This window comes from Lagenorhynchus albirostris, chromosome 1 (genome assembly GCF_949774975.1).
Source record: "Lagenorhynchus albirostris chromosome 1, mLagAlb1.1, whole genome shotgun sequence".
Classification (NCBI taxonomy): Eukaryota; Metazoa; Chordata; class Mammalia; order Artiodactyla; family Delphinidae; genus Lagenorhynchus; species Lagenorhynchus albirostris.
Genome location: NC_083095.1, coordinates 22,350,891 through 22,374,481, shown reverse-complemented (window position 1 = coordinate 22,374,481; position 23,591 = coordinate 22,350,891). Strand labels below are relative to the sequence as shown.

Genomic DNA, 23,591 nt, shown 5'->3' with positions numbered 1-23,591 from the left:
TGAGGATATGGGGAGGGGGAAGGGTAAACTGTGACAAAGCGAGAGAGAGGCATGGACATATATACACTACCAAACGTAAGGTACATAGCTAGTGGGAATCAGCCGCATTGCACAGGGAGATCAGCTCGGTGCTTTGTGACCACCTGGAGGGGTGGGATAGGGACGGTGGGAGGGAGGGAGACGCAGGAGGGAAGAGATATGGAAACATATGTATATATATAACTGATTCATTTTGTTGTAAAGCAGAAACTAACACAACATTGTAAAGCAATTATACTCCAATAAAGATGTTAAAAAATAAAAAACAAAAAAACATACACACTCATAGAGGGAAGGGAAATGGGGGAGAGACAAAGGGGGGGGAGGGAGGGGGAGGGGGGAGAGAGAGGGAGAATGAATGTACATCCGTATCCATAGGTTATTGATATTTTTTATCTCCATGTAAACATATGTGTACGTACTTGCGTGTATACACACCTATCTCTTCAACCACAATTTACTTATAAATTACCTACCATGGGCTTCCCTGGTGGTGCAGTGGTTCAGAGTCCGTCTGCCGATGCAGGGGACACGGGTTTGTGCCCCGGTCCGGAAAGATCCCACATGCCGCGGAGCAGCTAGGCCAGTGAGCCATGGCCTCTAAGCCTGCCCGTCCAGAGCCTGTACTCCACAACGGGAGAGGCCACAACAGTGAGAGGCCCGCGTATCGCAAAATAAATTACCTACCATGTGTCAGGCTCTCGGCCTCGTCTTGGAGATAAAAAAAACAACCAAGACTTGGTTCCTGTCTTCAAATAGCAAACATAATTACAAACCTGCCCACCTGTTTGGTTTGCTTAACAAACATGCCTGCAATATCACTTGCTGATAGAAATGGCAGCTCTTCCCACATCGTTGCCTCTTTGTGGACCGTCATCTCAAGTGATTCAACACAGTCGGGCTGTAAACTTCCAATCAGCATAGTTCCACAGTAAGTCTTACTCCCAGTTCCCTGGCCCTTAATACCTGACACATTATTGGGTAGTTAATCAATGCTTGCTGATTTATTGCTGGGCTGAACCATTAATTGGCATCTATTTGGTAACAAAACAATAACAGAATAATGGCAGCTGCTAATCGATACCTTATCAGGTATCAGAAATTCAGCCAAGCACTTTATATATATTTTCACATTTAATTCAATAATAGAGTTTATTATTACACCTGTTTTAAGGATGATATAACTGAGGATTTGAGTTTTGTTTTGCTTTTTGAATTTTATTTATTTTTTTATACAGCAGGTTCTTATTAGATATCGATTTTATACACATTAGTGTATACATGTCAATCCCAATCTCCCAATTCATCACAGCACCACCACCACCCTACTGCCGCTTTCCCCCCTTGGTGTCCATACGTTTGTTGTCTACAACCGTGTCTCTATTTCTGCCCTGCAAACCGGTTCATCTGTACCATTTTTCTAGGGTCTTTAGATTGATCCACGTATCTACAAATGACCCAATTTCATTCCTTTTTATGGCTGAGTAATATTCCATTGCATATATGTACCACATCTTCTTTATCCATTCATCTGTCGATGGGCATTTAGGTTGCTTCCATGACCTGGCTATTGTAAATAGTGTTGCAATGAACATTGGGGTACATGTGTCTTTTGGAATTATGGTTTTCTCAGGGTATATGCTGAGTAGTGGGATTGCTGGGTCATACGGTAATTCTATTTTTAGTTTTTTAAGGAACCCCCATACTGTTCTCCATAGTGTCTGTACCAATTTACATTCCAACAGTGCAAAACGGTTCCCTTTTCTCCACACCCTCTCCAGCATTTGTTGTTTGTAGATTTTATGATGCCCATTCTAACTGGAGTGAGGTGATACGTCATTGTAATTTTGATTTGCATTTCCGTAATAGTGATATTGAGCAGCTTTTCATGTGCTTCTTGGCTGTCTGTATGTCTTCTTTGGAGAAATGTCTATTTAGGTCTTCTGCCCATTTTTTGATTGAGTTGTTTTTTTAATATTGAGCTGCATGAGCTGTTTACATATTTTGGATATTAATCCTTTGTCCGTTGATTCATTTGCAAATAGTTTTTCCCATTCTGACGGTTGTCTTTTTGTCTTATTTGTAGTATCCTTTGCTTTGCAAAAGCTTTTAAGTTTCATTAGGTCCCATTTGTTTACTTTTGTTTTTATTTCCATTACTCTAGGAGGTGGATCAAAAAAGATCTTGCTGTGATTTATGTCAAAGAGTGTTCTTCCTATGTTATCCTCTAAGAGTTTTATAGTGTCTGGTCTTACATTTAGGTCTCGAATCCATTTTGAGTTTATTTTTGTGTATGGTGTTAGGGAGTGTTCTAATTTCATTCTTTTACATGTACCTGTCCAGTTTTCCCAGCACCATTTATTGAAGAGACTGTCTTTTCTCCACTGTATATTCTTGCCTCCTTTGTCAGAGATTAGTTGACCATAGGTGCATGGGTTTATCTCTGGGCTTTCTATCCTGTTCCACTGAGCTATATTTCTGTTTTTGTGCCAGTACCATGTTGTCTTGATTACTGTACCTTTGTAGTATAGTGTGAAGTCAGGGAGTCTGATTCCTCCAGCTCTGCTTTTTTCCCTCAAGATTGCTTTGGCTATTCGGGGTCTTCTGTGTCTCCATACAGATTTTAAGATTTTTTGCTCTAGTTATGTAAAAAATGCCATTGGTAATTTGATAGGGATTGCATTGAATCTGTAGATTGCTTTGGGTAGTAGAGTCATTTTCACAATGCTGATTCTTCCAATCCAAGAACATGCAGTATCTCTCCATCTGTTGGTATCATCTTTAATTTCTTTCAACAGTGTCTTATAGTTTTCTGCATACAGGTCTTTCGTCTCCCTAGGTAGGTTTATTCCTAGATATTTTACTCTTTTTGTTGCAATGGTAAATGGGAGTGTTTCCTTAATTTCTCTTCAGATTTTTCATCATTAGTGTATAGGAATCCAAGAGATTTCTGTGCAGTGATTTTGTATCCTGCAGCTTAACCAAGTTCATTGATTAGCTCTAGTAGTTTTCTGGTGGCATCTCTAGGATTCTCTATGTATAGTATCATGTCATTTGCAAACAGTGACAGTTTTACTTCTTCTTTTCCAATTTGTATTTCTTTTTCTTCTCTGATTGCCATGGTCAGGACTTCCAAAACTATGTCGAATAACAGTGGCGAGAGTGGACTTCCTTGTCTTGTTCCTGATCTTAGTGGAAATGCTTTTAGTTTTTCACCACTGAGCATGATGTTTGCTGTGGGTTTGTCATATATGGCCTTTATTATGTTGAGGTAGGTTCCCTCTATGCCTACTTTCTGCAGTGTTTTTATCATAAATGGGTGTTGAATTTTCTCAAAAGCTTTTTCTGAATCTATTGAGATGATCATATGGTTTTTATTCTTCTATTTGTTAATGTGGTGTATCACATTGTTTGATTTGCATATACTGGAGAATCCTTGCATCCCTGGGATAAATCCCACTTGATCATGGTGTATGATCCTTTTCATGTATTGCTGGCTTCTGTTTGCTAGTATTTTGTTGAGGATTTTTGCATGTATATTCATGAGTGATATTGGTCTGTAATTTTCTTTTTTTGTAGTATCTTTGTCTGGTGCTGGTATCAGGCTGATGGTGGCCTCATAGAATGAGTTTGGGGGTGTTCCTTCCTCTGAAATTTTTTGGAAGAGTTTGAGAAGGATGTGTGTTAGCTCTTCTCTAAATGTTTGATAGAATTCACCTGTGAGTTTCTATTTCTTCCTGGTTCAGTCTGGGAAGGTTATACCTTTCTAAGAATTTGTCCATTTCTTCCAGGTTGTCCATTTTATTGGCATAGAGTTGCTGGTAGTAGTCTCTTAGTATGCTTTGTATTTCTGCACTGTCTGTTGTAACTTCTCCTTTTTCATTTCTAATTTTATTGATTTGAGTCCTCTCCCTCTTTTTCTTGATGAGTCTTGCTAATGGTTTATCAACTTTCTTTATCTTCTCAAAGAACCAGCGTTTAGTTTAATTGATCTTTGCTATTGTTTGCCTTGTTTCTCATTCATTTATTTCTGCTATCATCTTTATGATTTCTTTCCTTCTGCTAACTTTGGGTTTCGTTTGTTCTTCATTCTCTAGTTCCTTTAGGTGTAACATTAGATTGTTTACCTGAGATTTTTATTGTTTCTTGAGGTAGGCTTGTATAGCTATAAACTTCCCTGTTAGAACTGCTTTTGCTGCATCCCGTAGGTTTTGGATCATCGTGTTTTCATTGTCATTTGTCTACAGGTATTTTCTGATTTCCTCTTAGATTTCTTCAGTGACCTCTTTGTTATTTAGTAATGTATTGTTTAGCCTCCATGTGTTTGTGCTTTTTACGTTTTTTTCCCTGTAACTGATTTCTAATCTCATAGCATTGTGGTCAGAAAAGATGCTTGATATGATTTCAATTTTCTTAAATTTATTGAGGTTTGATTTGTGACCCAAGATGTGATCTATCCTGGAGGATGTTCCATGCGCACTTGAGAAGAAAGTGTAATCTGTGGTTTTTGGATGGAATGTCCTATAAATGTCAATTAAATCTATCTGGTCTATTGTGTCATTTAAAGCCTGTGTTTTCTTATTAATTTTCTGTTTGGATGATCTGTCCATTTGCATAAGTAAGGTGTTAAAGTCCCCCATTATTATTGTGTTACTGTCGACTTCGTCTTTCAGAGCTGTTAGCAGTTGCCTTATGTATTGAGGTGCTCCTATGTTGGGTGCATATATATTTATAATTGTTATATCTTCTTCTTGGGTTGATCCCTTGATCATTATGTAGTGTCCTTCCCTGTCTCTTGTAACATTCTTTATTTTAAAGTCTATTTTGTCTGATATGAGTATTGCCACTCCAGCTTTCTTTTGATTTCCCTTTGCATGGAATATCTTTCTCTATCCTCTCACTTTCAGTCTGAATGTGTCCCTAGGTCTGAAGTGGGTCTCTTGTAGACAGCATATATATGGGGCTTGCTTTTGTATCCATTCAGCAAGACTGTGTCTTTTGGTTGGAGCATTTAATCCATTTCACATTTAAGGTAATTATCAATATGTATGTTCCTATTACCATTTTTAAAATTGTTTTGGGCTTGTTTTTGTAGGTCCTTTTCTTCTCTTGTGTTTCCCACTTAGAGAAGTTCCTTTAGCATTTGTTGTAGAGCTGGTTTGGTGGTGCTGAATTCTCTTAGCTTTTGCTTGTCTTTAAAGCTTTTGATTTCTCCATCGAATCTGAATGAGATCCTTGCCGGGTAATCTTGCTTGTAGGTTCTTCCCTTTCATCACTTTAAGTATATCATGCCGCTCTCTTCTGGCTTCTAGAGTTTCTGCTGATAAATCAGCTGTTAACCTTATGGGAGTTCCCTTGTATGTTATTTGTCATTTTTCCCTTGCTGCTTTCAATAATTCTTGTCTTTAATTTTGCCAATTTGATTACTATGAGTCTCGGTGTGTTTCTCCTTGGGTATTTCCTGTATAGGACTCTACACTTCCTGGACCTGGGTGGCTATTTCCTTTCCCATGTTAGGGAAGTTTTTGACTATAATCTCTTCAAATATTTTCTCGGGTCCTGTCTCTCTCTCTTCTCCTTCTGGGACCCCTATAATGTGAATATTGTTGTTTTTAATGTTGTCCCAGAGGTCTCTTAGGCTGTCTTCATTTCTTTTCATGCTTTTTTCTTTATTCTGGTCCACAGCAGTGAATTCCACCATTCTGTCTTCCAGGTCACTTGACTGTTCTTCTGCTAGTTCTTATTCTGCTAGTGATTCCTTCTATTGTAGTTTTCATTTCAGTTATTGTGTTGTTCATCTCTGTTTGTTTGCTCTTTAATTCTTCTAGATCTTTGTTAAACATTTCTTGCATCTTCTCGATCTTTGCCTCCATTCTTTCTCTGAGGTCCTGGATCATCTTCACTATCATTATTCTGAATTCTTTTTCTGGAATGTTGCCTATCTCCACTTCATTTAGTTGTTTTTCTGGGGTTTTATCTTGTTCCTCATCTGGTACATAGCTCTGTGCCTTTTCATCTTGTCTATCTTTCTGTGAATGTGGTTTTTGTTCCACAGGCTACAGGACTGTAGTTCTTCTTGCTTCTGCTGTCTTGTCTCTCAAGGCTTTGAGTTTTTTTTTTTTTTTTTTTTTTTTTTGCGGTACGCAGGCCTCTCACTGTTGTGGCCTCTCCTGTTGCGGAGCACAGGCTCCGGACACGCAGGCTCAGCGGCCATGGCTCACGGGCCCAGCCGCTCCGCGGCATGTGGGATCTTCCCGGACCGGGGCACGAACCCGCGTCCCCTGCATCGGCAGGCAGACTCTCAACCACTGCGCCACCAGGGAAGCCCCAAAGCTTTGCATTTTAAGCAACTTGCCTAATGCCACACAGCTAGAAAATGATTTATACTCAAAGTTCTGTCTATAGCCACTAATTCTATACTACTTTCTGAAGAGAATGGCCCTATCTGTAGATGACTGAACCCAGTGAAACTTCGATTCATAGCTAACTATACTAAAAAAACAGGCCAACACAAACCGCTAAGTCAATCAAAACTACATAGCAATCATGTACACAAAAAATATTAAAGAAAAGCAAGCATATATGCTGTGTATATTTATATATGTGTGTGTGTCTATGTACCCTTAAGATTATTTACCATTTTAGATGTCATAGACATCTTTTCTCTGCATTAGGACCCATTATCATTGACTATATAGTTTTAACAACTGAAAGGCGATTTTGCTTTTAATGATCCCACTAGAAGCTTTCAATTGCAGATCTGTGTCTTATCTATTGATATATCCCATCCCCAGCATCCAGCACAATGCCTGCCACATACTAGATGGTCAGTACATAGCAGAGGAATACAGTAGTCCCCCATTATCTGCGAGGGATATGTTCCACGACCCCCAGGGGATGCCTAAAACTGAAGATAGTACCAAACCCTATACATATTATACATACATACCTATGATAATTTAGTTTAGAAATCAGGCACAGTAAGAGATTACCAACAATAACTAATAATGAAATAGAACAACTGTAACAATATACTGTAATACAAGTTATGTGAATGTGGTCTCTCTCTCTCTCAAAATATCTTACTGTACTGTATTCACCCCTCTTGTGATGATAAGAGACGATACAATGCCTACATAAAATGTGATGAGATGAAATGAATGAGGTAGGCATTGTGACATAGCATTAAACTACTGCTGACCTTCTAATACCTCAGAAGGAGGATCACCTGCTTTGGGTGATCCTGGATCATCAAGCCATGATGATGTCGATGGTTGGATGTTAGGAGCAGAGGACTGAGATAGGTGGGGATCACGGGTGTTAGAAAGTGGGAGCTCAAGATTTCATTATGCTACTCAGAACAAAGTACACTTTAAAACTTATGAATTATTTCTAGAATTTTCCATTTAATCTTTCTGGACTGCAACTGGTGCAAATTTGGTAATTTCAGTTACCATGGCAGGTAACTGAAACAATGGAAAGGGAAACCACTAATAAGGGGGGACTACTGTACAATCCTTAAATTTTAAAACTCTGTTCTAAGGTGAATGTTCCACTTATATGAATGTATGACAATGCATACATACCTGGAACGTCACAGATAGCAGAGAAGCATTTATTTTAAGCAGAACAAGGTAAACTTTCAACATAAAATTTCCCCCACTCTTTCTTAAATGCAAATAATTAAACACAAAACATGTTAATACAATCTTCTGGCTAACTTTTAATTATGGAAAAGTTGGAAAATTTAGTATTATCTTCAAAGCAACTACACCCTGGCAACAGATACATTAATTATGTGTGAACATTAGACTTAGTCAAAACAAAGCATGACATAAGAACTAAATTACAATTGTCAAGATTGTAGGCCTAAATTTAGCAACTTAAGCACATTTAATCATAAACTCCAAACTAACTTAAATTTTATTTCCTTGATTTTAACAATTACTAGAAAGGTAAAAAATATATACAAAATACAGTGAAACAACAAAAAGAGGAAAAGATGAGCAAAGCATGAAGAATGTTTCTTCTAGAGGTTGATGACACCCCACCCAGTGATATTTCCTTCAACAAAGATGTTAGTTAGTAACCCTTATCAAGAACAGGAGTCATCTGGCCCAGTCTATCCTGCCTTATCCTATTATCCATATATTAATAGTCTTTTTTTTTCTATTTGACTTCTATCACACTCCAATGCAAATCCTTTTAGGAAGTTGGTAAAGACATAGAATGCAAATTTAAGTATTCTGTCTTCTATTCTTAGTTGACTTTTGGCCACAAAAGTAGTGACTCTAGAAGTCCCTAGTATTCTACCCAATGCCTGGTATATAGCAGACACCCCCCAAATTTTACACATCTACTGATAGGAAAGCAGTGAGCCTGCTGGGAACATTCCAAGGTTGCCAACCTTCTTAAGTTTCAGTCTCTTTAACTGCAAAAATGAGCAAAATAGTATTGATTTTGTAACATGACTATGAGCATTAAAAGTGCCTAGTGCACAGTGACCACCTCATCTATTATATATTGTATTTTGAACCTCAGTTTCCTCATAGGTTAACAGGGATCAATAAAATCTAACCCAAACAGTCGTGAGAATTCAATGAGTACACATATGTAAATCAACTGGCATAAATACTTGCCATAAAGTAGGTCTGCAATAAACCATAATTCCTTTCTTTGCTACCTTGCCTCTAAATACCTATTTTAAGATCCAGAAGAAATTTAAAATCAAAAGTATTAGAAGGTTACTAGTTGGTTGAAAGAATAAAAATCACAGCATTCTAATAAACTTCTATGATGTCTTCTGGCACCAATACAAATTGCTACTAAAGCCTAACAATTAGCATTCAGTAGTACATAAACTATGTTCTAGGAGAAACACTAGAAGAAATTCAAAAAAGTCTTTTAAATTAGAGTTCATTCACATTTTTACCTTTTCTTCTAGTTGGTCCTTCAAACACTGGTATTTTAGCTTCAGTTTTTTGTTCTCATTTTCATTCTGAGTTAATTCCTCTGTCAGCCTGTCATACTGTGATTTCAACTTCTCTAGCTGAGAACGCTGGACTTCAGCCATATTCTTATCTTCTAAGCTTTCTGCCTGAGAGAAAAAGGAGAAAAGAGAAAGTCCACTGGCCACAGCCAAGCTGTACATAAAACAAATTCCACATTATATCAGTGGGCAAACACTTCGAGATTTTGCTACCTCTAAGCGTTCACACATAAACATACATGCAAAGGAAACATTCTTTGCATGTGGTCAATCTCTCCTTAGCATTCACTGAGCAACCAATTAAGTGACAGGTACTCTACTAGATGCTGAAGATAACAGGCATGAACCGTAAAAGAGACAGATACAACAGTCAATTCTGACAACGATGAACAAGAAGTGCTTAATAAAGGTGCAAGCAGAGGTGTGTGCAACCCAAAGAAGGGACACTAACTGCTGAGAGGGGAAGGGTTATTAGAGAAATGTCCCCATAAGGATATACTATGGGACATTACTGCCTGATTAGTCTCTTCATCTATAAAAGGAGCTTAACAATATCCCTATTCAAGCTACACTCTCGTTTTTGTGAAAGGCTTGCGTATTTTTTGTACAATGTAATTATTAATACCACTCTTGTGGGGCTAAAAAGATTACAGATCAGAGTAGCCAAAAAACTATAAATAACTTAATATGAAAGAGTTTACCAGTGATTATTTTCAGTACCAATAGTGCAATAAAGTACCTCGTTTTCGTTTATTATTTGGAATATAACCAGAATCAGCTTTAAAAAAAAACAACAGGAATAATCTGTGGATGAGATTCAATAAGGATTTGCCAGGCATGTGAAGTTAAAGACTTAAAATAACAACAATGTAAATACTGACTATATGTCAGGCACTGCTCTAAGACCTTTTCGTATAGTTGTCCCTCATTCCATCCTCACCACAACCTGACTAGGGAGACACTTATTGTCTCCTGTTTTGAAATTGAAGCAGAACAACACTAATCATTTGCCCAAGGGTATGTAGTGAGTAAACCAGAGCCAGGATTTGAATGCAGGAATTCTCTCTACTGTCCATGTTTTCAGCTGCTCTGCCTCACTGCCTTTAAAAGGTACGTATATCATACGGTTTTAAAAACCAGCTGGGTGCAACTTGCAATGTTAACTAGTTACACCTACCAGTTACTGACAGCCTGTAAGCACCCACATAGAATCTGTTTAAATTACATGTTTCAATGCCTAAAATATATTTGTTTCTTTCCTTTGTATAAGTTTATTATATGTATATAATCAAGTACATAGGAACATAATCGCTGGAAGCAATTTCCCAAAAGGAAGAAGTTTTGTGAGTTTCAGACAAGAATCTATACCTTATTCACCCCACAAATTTCAACTAAGACTTGATGCCACTTTGAGTTAACAAAAGAACTGATGTTTTTAATGAGGAATCCTGTATTCACTACCCAAAAATAAACTTACAAAATAAAGTCTCTCATCAGGAAAATTGTTCGATTATTATTTTAAGTTTCAGTAGAATACTTAGCATTTTTTGTGTCTTATAAAAAGTGTAGGTATAGACAGTTTTCCCCCAAGGCCAGTGGTGTCTGGGCCAGCTCAGAGAGACACTCAGGAACCAACTGTGCTCATCTCTTCCCAACTGTGCCTCCAGTGATGTTGTTTGATAGCTTGAAACCAGCCAAATGGGGGGTTTTATACTGCTGAACTTGGCAAATGCTACAAATCAGGGTTCCCCTCTTTGCCCCCAGAGAACCTATTTTTAAAACAGTTACAAGCACAGTAATGCCTAAGTTTGACTAAGAACTTACTTCTTGTTGTAGTTTCATTATTACATTTACATTTCATTTTAGGGTTTACAAAGTGATATAACACTCAAAAAAACCCTGTGATAGAGAAAGACATTACTGTTTCCATTCTACTGATGAAGTACAAAAAGGTTAAGTAACTTGACCAAGATCATATGGCCAGCAAATGGCAAAAATACAGAACTCCACTCTTGGTCTTCTGATTCCAATAAGGGCTCCTACAAAATTATTTTTGTTGAAATCATAATAAGGTGATAACCCAATATCCTTCAAATATTAATAGCAGCTAGAGTATTTCATAAAAATAGTTTACATTTAAATTTAAAAACAGGCATGAGGGCATCCCTGGTGGCGCAGTGGTTGAGAGTCCGCCTGCCAATGCAGGGGACGCAGGTTCGTGCCCCGGTCCGGGAGGCTCCCACGTGCCGTGGAGCGTCTGGGCCCATGAGCCATGGCCGCTGAGCCTGCGCGTCCGGAGCCTGTGCTCTGCAACGGGAGAGGCCACAGCAGTGAGAGGCCCGGGTACCGCAAAAAAAAAAAAAAAAAAACAGGCATGAGAAGGGTAGATCTAGATGGGGAAAAATATAACTTCTGCAGAGAAAAAAATATGGGTAATGTATCACACTTATTAGACTCAGAAAAAGTAACAGATTAAGGTGAAGCTGAAAGACAAAGAAATGTAACATTTACAGAGCTATTTATCTAAAGCCCTCTTATACATAACTCAGTATATTAAATCTTCAATGACAACCATTGCTATCAACTCCTGTTAATTAATATAAATGAGTCAAAAGTACGGAATTATATTCATAAAATAGCATGAGGTGGGGCTGTTCCTATGGGTAACTTATTCGGTTTAAGAGAAGAGTACTGGGCTCTCACGATCTCTGGTTCTCCTGTTAAGCTCGTATGCTTGTTTTGTACCACATTATAGAGTAACTATAATATCCCTCCGCATCTCAGTCTTCCGAATTAAAAAAAAAATCTAAAGTTTCTGGAGAATCTACAGAATAGTTCTAAACGGTGTCTTCTTTATATACAGGTAATTTCTTAAAGCTTTATTGTCACCTCACTATACACAAATACAAAGCACTTCCTTTGGATGAGGAAAGCAATTTTACCACATTACAGAGAAAGAGCCAAACCAGACAGATCACAAAGCAAGTCAGCAGCAAATCCTTTGATTTCTAGCTTTTCAAACATTTTAACCCAACATCCACGGAACATGTTCTGTATGTCTCAAACATCATGCTAGACGCCACAAGAGGATACAAAAATGGCTAAGACCTGCTACCTGCCCCTCTGGAGATGTAGGAACACACAATAAACACACCATAATATAAGGCAGCCTGAATGTGCTGTACTAGCAGTTCCAAAAAAGAGCTATGGAAACACAGAGAATAGAAAGATTTATCCCAACCTCAGTTGAGATATATGCCATCTTCAGTGAATCCATAAAAGAAGTGAAAAATTAATTGGGCCTTGAAAGATTAGGCAGCCTTTTCCTCCTACAGATTGAGGGAAAAGACAATCCAGTTCTCATGGTGTTTTCATACTAATAAACGGAGATTAAAAAATTAAAAATATGGAATCTATATCATATGATGATGAGTGCTATGGAGAAAAACTAAAGCAGGAAGGAGGGATAGATTTATCACACTCCTGACAATCATGTTATGAAATGATTCCCCTGCATGGTGATAAATGCTAATACCATTAGATCTTACAATATTTCCCCAAATGTAAGATCTCAATTATGCATTTACCCAGGCAACTTTGATTTGGAAAAGAAGGGGTAAATCTCAAAAGCCTTGAGTTTACAAAACCCATAAGCTGATCCACTTTAGTTACCATACCAATGACCATGGTTATAGCTTCTATGGCCTTGACAAGTCTTTGCCTTTTATATTTTAGGAGATCATAAATGTTGAATGAGGGCTCGTTTCAGGTCCACGACTTACTGCTGCCTCTGCCTCTCCTGAACTCCCAAAATAGCTAAACGTTCTTTTTAAAGGGCTTCAGTGCTCTGAACTAGGTGCTTCCAGGTGGCTGCTATAACTCATTTCAACCTGGCTGAACAGGCATGAATAAGCCTCTTTATTGTTAGTTCTATCTTCCCTTCAGTGCTTGGGAATACAGAATGATCTCTAAAAGTTTACGCTTTATTAACTTCATGAGCCACCAGAAAATTTCCTCCAGTATCATCAGGATAATTCAGTGCGGGTACCTTCAGTGTCCTAATATGATTCTCGGCCTCACTCTTTTCTTTCTTGAAGTGCTTCATCAGCTCCTGGATATTCTGTTCATGTTTCGTTTTCATACTCTGCAACGAGAATGTGAGATCTTCCAGCTCCCTCTGGTGAACATCTCTTTCCAGCTTTAACTGTGTAACGATCGTAGCCGTTTCTTCGTCTTTGGATTTTGCCTGTGTCTTGAGGTCAGAGAGGTTCTTAAGTACCTCTTTCCTGGCTCTCTGTTCCTCCGCCAATTTATTGGCGAGATCTGCCCGGATGGCACTCAAGTCCTTGATGGCCTCTTGCATCTCAAGAAGCTGAGCTTGGTCCTTGGCCTGGCTCTCCTTCAGCGCTGCAATTTCTTCCTCCAGGTGCGCTTTCTCAGCTTTCATCTGGCTTTGAATCTTACGCTGCGTTTTCAATTCACTTTCTAGCCTATGGATGGTATCCAGGGAATCCCTGACTTCTAGTTCAAGGTCAGCTTGATGAGACTTAACATCACTTAGTTTCTGCTCCTTACAGTGAAGCTCCTCCTCTTGAAGGGCGCGCCTGGTTAGCACATCATTCAATTCCTTTCGAAGATTCTCTATTTGTTGTAACGCTGCATAAAGCTGGCTTTTCAATTCATCCTTTTCTTTTAGAATCTATTGGGTTAGGAACAGAAAGCAAAAATTACTGTAAAATTCACCATATACACTGCCAGAAAACAAAAATAAGGTTTAAGCCACAAGGAGAAGAAAAATTCATAAAATAATATTTTGTACTTCTTTCTGGTTTTTTAATGAAAAATACTTTTTAGGCTAGAAAAAGGAAGAAAAGTACAATTGCTCTGAAGTAGTACCACACTGAGATATATGTTTCAGATTTTCATCACCAAAACATATCAATCCATGATCATAAATAATTATTTAAATGTAAGATAAAATTGATCAAAAGAATGGGGAAAAAAAAGGCTCCAATTATAATTTACCAGAGGTTGAAATAATACAGTGTTACTTAAAGTAACATGATTTGCATTTCAATGGCACACTTTTAAAAAGGAGAAACCTCAAAACAGATACAAAAAAGATTCGGAAGATAATACAGGGAAGCAAACAAATATAATCTACGGAAGGTTTTGGTACAATCAGTCATTATTAATCAAATAATGTCCACAGTGACAAGAAACACACCAGTATGTTAACAGGGAGTCTTCAAGTCCCATGTAGAAATGAGTTTAAGATTAGGAGAGGCTGGGAAAGGACTCACAAGAAAAGTCAAAGGACCAGAAGGCCATCGCCCTCTGCCAGCTGTTTTAGGGGGTTAGGGCTGACACTGAGGGACGGCAGCCAAGAACTAATCTGCTAATCCTCACCATCCATCAATGCAAACGAAAAAGCCAGCAGCTGAGGAGGCTGAAACTGCCCCCCCACCCCCGCCCCAACACTGGCACCAAGACCATTTCTGTACCTGGTTACTGATGCCTACCATGACTTGAACCCGGGAAAAAAAAAAAATTAAGATTCATTTTAGAATTAGAAATAATGAGTTAAGATGCAAACAGTTTCAAGGCATTTTTATACTTGACATTTTACACTGCAGTGTGAAACAATTCATGATAAAATGTAATGAGTCAATCACTCCAAAAAAAAAAAAATAGTTTCCTCAAATCCCTCTCATTTTAACAGGGAGAATCAGCATGAAGCTAACATGAGAAATAACAAAAGGAGGGGATTAAGCAGTTGAGCTCTGACCAGGAGAACTGAATTTGATTCTCAGTCCAGTCATAAGCAGTTCTATGGCCTTAAAGAAATTATTTATCTTTATAAAGATAGTAATAAAAGCTACATCAAAGGGTTGTGATGAAGACTAGTGGGAAGGGAGAAACAAAAAGTGGGGGTGGGATTTAAGTTCAAGGAGAAACCAGGATCTCAGGGAGGTACTTATGCAAGATAGTGATCAAAGCTGTGAAGAGAGGGGATAACTGATAACGCAATGTCCCTCTATTGAAAAGAGTCTGGAACACAGATGACAGAGTTTACTCTAGAAGAAAGATTTCAACGCAGGAAAAATGGCTAGAAATATAGATAAGCCTAAGGGTGGATGTATTATTTTTCTATTGCAGTGTAACAAATTCCAACAAATTTCATGGCTTAAAACAACACCCATTTATTATCTCACTGTTTTCCAGAGGTCGTAAATCCTGACAAGGTATTCTGCCTCCGGTCTCCTAATGCTAAAAGCAAGGTGTCAGCTAACCTGGGCTTTTAGCTGGAGGCTTTGGGGGGAGAATCCACTTGCAAGTTCATTCATGGTGTTGGAAAAATTTAGTTCTGTGGACCTAGGACATGTTTCCTTGCTAGCTTTGGGCCAGGGGTTTTTCTGAGCTTCTGAAGGCCACCCACACTCCTTGGCTCATGGACTCCTCTGTCTCTGCAGCCAGTAACACCACACTGAACCCTTATCATGTTTTGAATCCCTCTGACTTCCGTTTCTCCCAACAGCCAGAATAATTTATCTGCTTTGAAGGACTCCTGTGATTAGATGAGGTCCATCCAGATAATCTCCTTATCTTAAAATCAACTTGCCAAGTAACATATCATAATCATGGGAGTGATTTTTCATCTTATTCACAGGTTCCAGGAGTTAGGCTGACACATCTTTGGGAGGTCACTCTATATACCACACAAAAGAAGACAAAAACTGACAGAATCCAGTCTTGGCTGTAAGGGTAATGTGGGAGGGACCTTAGAATGAGGGGAGGGTGCATAAATATAGTGACTAATGTTTGGAACAGATAACATAGGCCGCTGGCCCTGAGTTAAAAGACTTCCATGTAGCCCTGAAGATAAAAATCGTATTTCCAAGATGGTCCTAACACATAAAATGTCTTTGATTTCAAAATACCGTAAGGTGGTTTAAACAGCAAGGATATTTATTTTTCTCACATGATGGGAAGACCAGAGATGGGGTGTCTCAAGAAGGGTCCTTCAAAGCTCAGGCTCTGATACTCTACAACTCTCCATGTTTCGCCCTCAGCTTCAGTGTTCCAAATATTACATCAATTCATGACCAACGTGACAGCCTTTGGGTGGACAGTATCCGACTATGTTGGTCAAGTTTAGAATTTCTTTGGCAATATAGATACTAAAAGCTAAGTAAGTTCTGTCTATTTTCTTTTGGTTAATGCTTGGCTAGTAGCCATAGCCCAACATTTTGTCTAGACATTGACTTCGAGTCTGAAAATGTCAGTGTCTTAACCGCCACCTCAGTATCCTGGACATTCCCAGGGGTCCTCAGTTGACTAGACTTTATCTTGAGGGAATTCAAAACAATGGACTTGGGTCTCCTTTGTCTGGCCAGAAGCACTTAAATAGGAGAACTTGAAAGGGGCCTGAAAAATCAGGCTTGTTTTTTTTACCTCATTTAAATTTCTGCTAAGTTTCCTACCTCTCTCTCTTGCTTGGACTAACTTCAGCATGGAGAAACAATTTGGCTTTTCCAACTCCAAATTAGCAGATTCAGTAAATGCGGATTATACATTGCAGATTTTCAGTCTCCCAGTGCCCCCAAATCTTGCTCTCTGCTTTTAGACAGATCAGTTTCAACCTATACTTGTCTTTGCCTTCCAGGACTTTTCTGAAGGCTGCAATAAGTACACAACAGACACCAACATCCTAAAGCTTTTCTACTGGTCACTTAATACCACCCCCTGAAGCACAGCATCAAGGTCCCAAGGTATGACTTCTGATGGTTCAATCAACAGCATGGCAAGGTTTTCCAATTATTCCTTTAGAAAAGTACGATCCTCCCTGTCCTGACCCCACTTCTCCACTTAATCAATCCTACATTTTAGGTTCTTTAACTTATAGCTCCTTACTCCTAGAACTGATGTTTCACATAAGCTTGAATTTCTTCTGCTGAGAGCAAGGGAAAACTCCAGTTCAAGCTGGCTTAAACTACAAGGTAATTTATTATCATTCCAGGCAGAACTGCTCCACAGTATGTCAAAGCTCTAGATCCACCTCTCTGCACTGCTCTCAGTAGTACCCTCCCTTGGAGGGAGGCTTCATTCTCAGGACCATAGCAAGATAGCTTCAGCCATTTCTGGCATCACAGCCAAATATAACAATGTTCAGAGAAGAGGAACATCTCCCTCCTAGTGTTATCTTTTTTAGGAATGAGTAAATGTTTACCAGAAGCTCTCCAACAGACTTCATAGTTCATTCTTCAGAAGAAGAATAGTTCTTGATCAGACGAGGGCTATATGCATAGTAGCTGGCCTACATTAATTTTTTAATGGAATGGAATGAATTGCGGTGCAGTCAGGGAGGTAACCAAGACCACTATAGGAGCCAATTGATATCCTACATAAGTTTTGCTAGTACCACTCAAGAGCAGGAACAGAAAAACTAGAGAGTTGGGTTGATTCCAGATTGAACATCAGTAAAATGTGTGAGGTGGAAGCAAGTAATTGAAGATGCTGGTGAACATGTCGTCAGAGTAGCTTTTCACGAAGTCCAGTCTGACAGGAAAAAACCGATTCCAGGAAACAGCTGGTCAACCAAAGGAATGTGGAGAGATCCAAAGCAGATGGTAACAGTTAAAAGAGGAAAAGGGAATAAAAGAAATGTGGACAGAGGCTGAAATGTTAGAACAAAAGATCTGAACACAGAGAAATTACAGATGATGACAAATCTTAGCCATTGAAATTAGCTGCTGAGTGATTTGAAGGTCACTATAAAAGAGGAAATTAGTGAAGTATAAGGATACAGAGTTCAACGGGTTGCTGACTTGAACTTGGAAATCACCGAAGATACTGGCAAGAATTACATGTAATGAGACAGGCTGAGGGGAAGCCAGGTGTGAAAATCCTTGGGAAATGTGGAGGCGAAATGGAGAAATGAGTAGCAGTCAGGAACAATGGGAAGGGAATGTTCTAACCAAACACTGCTTCCATAGAAGAAGAGCTGTAAGGGAAGATTATAAGACGAGGATTGAAAATGGCTGGTGTGAAGCCAAAAGAATGATATGGCCTAAAACCATGGAGATTATAGGAACAGGAACCAATTCCTCAAAGGCCTGACTGCCCAGTATATATAGTTTTTTGAATTAACTAAAAGGTAGACAAGAAAAATTTTTAAAGAAAAAAAGGTTATTTTTCTGCATGTGAGGGAACATGTAGAAAGACTACTGGATTATACTAACATATCAGTGCTCTAGCCTTTCTTATATTGCGTATAACAATTACACATTAAAAAAGTATGCACTTTAGCACTGATCCTTCTTACTTTTCAACCATTAAGAAATTCAAATATTAAGAGACAGTATATATTACATATAGCTCTTTTATTTCCCTCAGCATGAAGGCAATACACAGAAGGAAAAGACGGCAATTTAAGATTCTTGAAGTCAAATACTATCAAGCAAAAAGCTCAATACATGGGCAAGCCAATTATTCTGCCAATTCAACAAGAAAAACAAGACAAAACCAAACCAAACCTAGGGATCATTCCCATTACCCATGTTATAAAAAAGAACATGAATTTGGAAACATTCAGAAGTGTATACATTATGATCAAAATCCAAGTTCAGATTTTTTCCTTTATCATTTTCAAAGCACATATAAAAACCAATGACTTCAAAAAGCACTTTAAAAGAAAAAGGCAATGAGGGGAAGATGGCAGAGATCACCTTCCTCCCCACATATACACCAGAAATAGATCTACACGTGGAACAGCTCCTACAGAACAGCTACTGAACGCTGGCAGAAGACCTCAGACCTCCCAAAAGGCAAGAAGCTCCCCACGTACCTGGGTAGGGCAAAAGAAAAAAGAAAAAACAGAGACAAAAGGATAGGGACGGGACCCACACCAGTGGGAGGGAGCTGTGAAGGAGGAAAGGTTTCCACACACTAGGAAGCCCCATCGTGGGCGGAGACTGCTGGAGGCGGAGGGGGAAAGCTTCTGACCACAGCAACAGGGGTGAGGAGGGTAAAGCGGGGAGATTCCCGCACAGAGGATCGGTGCTGACCCGCACTCCCTAGCCCAAGAGGCTAGTCGGCTCACCCGCCGGGGTGGGCGAGGCTGGGAGCTGAGGCTTGGGCTTCGGTCAGAGCGCAGGGAGAGGACTGGGGTTGGCGGCGTGAACACAGCCTGCAGGGGGTTAGTGCACCACGGTTAGCCAGGAGGGAGTCCGGGGGAAAGTCTGGACCTGCCTAAAAAGCAAGAGACTTTTTCTTCCCTCTTTGTTTCCTGGTGCATGAGGAGAGGGGATTAAGAGCGCTGCTAAAAGGAGCTCCAGAGACGGGTGCGAGCCACGGCTAAAAGTGCGGACCCCAGAGAGGGGCGTGAGACGCTAAGGCTGCTGCTGCCGCCACCAAGAAGCCTGTTTGCGAGCACAGGTCGCTATCCACACCCCGCTTCCAGGGAGCCTGTGCAGCCCGCCACTGCCAAGGTCCCGGAAGCCAGGAACAACTTCCCCGGGAGAACGCACGGCGCACATCAGGCTGGTGCAACGTCTCGCCGGCTTCTGCCACCATAGGACCGCCCCGCACTCCATGCCCCTCCCTCCCCCTGGCCTGAGTGAGCCAGAGCCCCCGAATCAGCGGCTCCTTTAACCCCGTCCTGTCTGAGCGAAGAACAGACGCCCTCCAACGACCTACATGCAGAGGCGGCGCCAAATCCAAAGCTGAGACCCTGGGAGCTGTGAGAACAAAGAAGAGAAAGGGAAATCTCTCCCAGCAGCCTCAGAAGCAGCGGATTAAAGCTCCACAATCAACTTGATGTACCCTGCAGCTGTGGAATAACTGAACAGACGAGTCATCCCAAATTGAGGAGGTGGACTTTGGGAGCAAGATTTATGATTTTTTCCCCTTTTCCTCTTTTTGTGTGTATGTGTATGCTTCTGTGTGAGATTTTGTCTGTATAGCTTTGCTTCCACCATTTGTCCTAGGGTTCTATCCGTCCGTTTTTTTTTAATAATTATTTTTTATTTTTATAACTTTATTATATTTTATCTTACTTTTATTTTACTTTATCTTCTTTCTTTCTTTCCTTCCTTACTTCCACACTCCTTCCCTCCATCCTTCCTTCCTTTCTTTCTTTCTTTCTTTCTTCCTTTCTTTCTACTTCTACTAATTCTTTCTTTCTACATTTTCTCCCTTTTATTCTGAGCCGTGTGGATGAAAGGCTCTTGGTGCTGCAGCCAGGAGTCAATACTGTGCCTCTAAGGTGTGAGAGACAACTTCAGCACACTGGTCCACAAGAGACCTCCCAGCTCCACATAATATCAAATGGCGAAAATCTCCCAGAGATCTCCATCTCAACACCAGCACCAAGCTTCACTCAACGACCAGCAAGATACAGTGCTGGACACCCTATGCCAAACAACTAGCAAGACAGGAGCACAACCCCACCCATTAGCAGAGAGGCTGCCTAAAATCATAATAAGTCCACAGACACCCCAAAACACACCACCAGACGTGGACCTGCCCCCCAGAAAGACAAAATCCAGCCTCATCCACCAGAACACAGGCACTAGTCCCCTCCACCAGGAAGCCTACACAAGCCCCTGAACCAACCTTAGACACTGGGGACAGACACCAAAAACAATGGGAACTACGAACCTGCAGCCTGCAAAAAGGACACCCCAAACACAGTAAGATAAGCAAAATGAGAAGACAGAATAACACACAGCACATGAAGGAGCAAGATAAAAACCCACCAGACCTAATAATGATGAGGAAGTAGGCAGTCAACCTGAAAAAGACTTCAGAATGATAGTAAAGATGATCCAAAATCTTGGAAATAGAATAGAAAAAATGCAAGAAACATTTAACAAGGACCTAGAAGAACTAAAGAGGAAACAAACAATGATGAACAACACATTAAATGAAATTAAAAATACTCTAGAAGGGATCAACAGCAGAATAACTGAGGCAGAAGAACGGATAAGTGACCTGGAAGATAAAATAGTGGAAATAACTACTGCAGAGCAGAAAAAAGAAAAAAGAATGAAAAGAACTGAGGACAGTCTCAGAGACCTCTCGGACAACACTAAATGCACCAACATTCGAATTATAGGGGTTCCAGAAGAAGAGGAGAAAAAGAAAGGGACTGAGAAAATATTAGAAGAGATTATACTTGAAAACTTCCCTAATATGGGAAAGGAAATAGTTAATCAAGTCCAGGAAGCACAGAGAGTCCCATATAGGATAAATCTAAGGAGAAATACACCAAGACACATATTAATCAAACTGTCAAAAATTAAATACAAAGAAAACATATTAAAAGCAGCAAGGGAAAAATAACACAAAACGGAATCCCAATAAGGTTAACAGCTGATCTTTCAGCAGAAACTCTGCAACCCAGAAGGAACTGGCAGGACATATTTAAAGTGATGAAGGAGAAAAACCTACAACCAAGATTACTCTACCCAGCAAGGATCTCATTCAGATTTGATGGAGAAATCAAAACCTTTACAGACAGGCAAAAGCTGAGAGAGTTCACCACCACCAAACCAGCTTTACAAAAAATGCTAAAGGAACTTCTCTAGGCAAGAAACACAAGAGAAGGAAAAGACCTACCATAACGAACCCAAAACAACTAAGAAAATGGGAATAGGAACATACATATCAATAATTACCTTAAATGTAAATGGACTAAATGCTCCCACCAAAAGACAAAGATTGGCTGAATGGATAGAAAAACAAGACCCATATATATGCTGTCTACAAAAGACCCACTTCAGACCTAGAGACACATACAGACTGAAAGTAAGGGGATGGAAAAAGATATTCCATGCAAATGGAAACCAAAAGAAAGTTGGAGTAGCAATACTCATATCAGACAAAATAGACTTTAAAATAAAGACTAATATAAGAGACAGAGAAGGACACTACATAATGATCAAGGGATCAATCCAAGAAGAAGATATAACAATTGTAAATATTTATGCACCCAACACAGGAGCACCTCAATACATAAGGCAAATACTAACAGCCATAAAACGGGAAATCGACAGTAACACATTCATAGTAGGGGACTTTAAAACCCCACTTTCACCAATGGACAGATCATCCAAAATGAAAATAAATAAGGAAACACAAGCTTTAATGATACATTAAACAAGATGGACTTAATTGATATTTATAGGACATTCCATCCAAAAACAACAGAATACACATTTTTCTGTAATGCTCATAGAACATTCTCCAGGATAGATCATAGCCTGGGTCACAAATCAAGCCTTGGTAAATTTAAGAAAATTGAAATTGTATCAAGTATCTTTTCCAACCACAACACTATGAGACTAGGTATCAATTACAGGAAAATATCTGTAACAAATACAAACACATGGAGGCTAAACAATACACTACTTAATAACGAAGAGATCACTGAAGAAATCAAAGAGGAAATCAAAAAATACCTAGAAACAATTGACAATGGAGACCCAATGATGACCCAAAACCTATGGGATGCAGCAAAAGCAGTTCTAAGAGGGAAGATTATAGCAATACAATCCTACCTTAAGAAACAGGAAACATCTCGAATAAACAACCTAAACTTGCACCTAAGGCAGAGAAAGAAGAACCAAAAAACCCCAAAGTTAGCAGAAGGAAAGAAATCATAAAGATCAGATCAGAAATAAATGAAAAAGAAATGAAGGAAAGGATAGTAAAGATCAATAAAACTAAAAGCTGGTTCTTTGAGAAGATAAACAAAATTGATAAACCATTAGCCAGACTCATCAAGAAATAAAGGGAGAAGACTCAAATCAATAGAATTAGAAATGAAAAAGGAGAAGTAACAACTGACACTGCAGAAATACAAAGGATCATAAGAGATTACTACAAGCAACTCTATGCCAATAAAATGGACAACCTGGAAGAAATGGACAAATTCTTAGAAGTGCACAACCTGCCAAGACTGAATCAGGAAGAAATAGAAAATATGAACAGACCAATCACAAGCACTGAAATTGAAACTGTGATTAAAAATATTCCAACAAACAAAAGCCCAGGACCAGATGGCTTCACAGGCAAATTCTATCAAACATTTAGAGAAGAGCTAACACCTATCCTTCTCAAACTCTTCCAAAATATAGCAGAGGGAGGAACACTCCCAAACTCATTCTACGAGGCCACCATCACCCTGATACCAAAACCAGACAAGGATGTCACAAAGAAGGACAACTAAAGACCAATATCACTGATGAACACAGATGCAAAAATCCTCAACCAAATACTAGCAAACAGAATCCAACAGCACATTAAACGGATCATACACCATGATCAAGTGGGGTTTATTCCAGGAATGCAAGGATTCTTCAATATATGCAAATCAAACAATGTGAAAAACCATATTAACAAATTGAAGGAGAAAAACCATATGATCATCTCAATAGATGCAGAGAAAGCTTTCGACAAAATTCAACACCCATTTATGATAAAAACCCTGCAGAGAGTAGCCATAGAGGGAACTTTCCTCAACATAATAAAGGCCATATATGACAAACTCACAGCCAAC

General features: G+C 39.3%; 1 protein-coding gene across 1 annotated transcript in view; it reads right to left on the bottom strand.

The window, feature by feature from the left end:
- Positions 1-23,591, bottom strand: part of CEP128 (centrosomal protein 128) — a 424,502-nt gene that overhangs the window by 258,103 nt on the left and 142,808 nt on the right. The window contains exons 15-16 of the mRNA XM_060166154.1: positions 13,077-13,727; positions 8,972-9,136 (exon numbers count right to left, since the gene is read on the bottom strand). Coding sequence (XP_060022137.1) covers positions 8,972-9,136; positions 13,077-13,727 — 816 coding nt within the window. The remainder of the gene's footprint in view (positions 1-8,971; positions 9,137-13,076; positions 13,728-23,591) is intronic.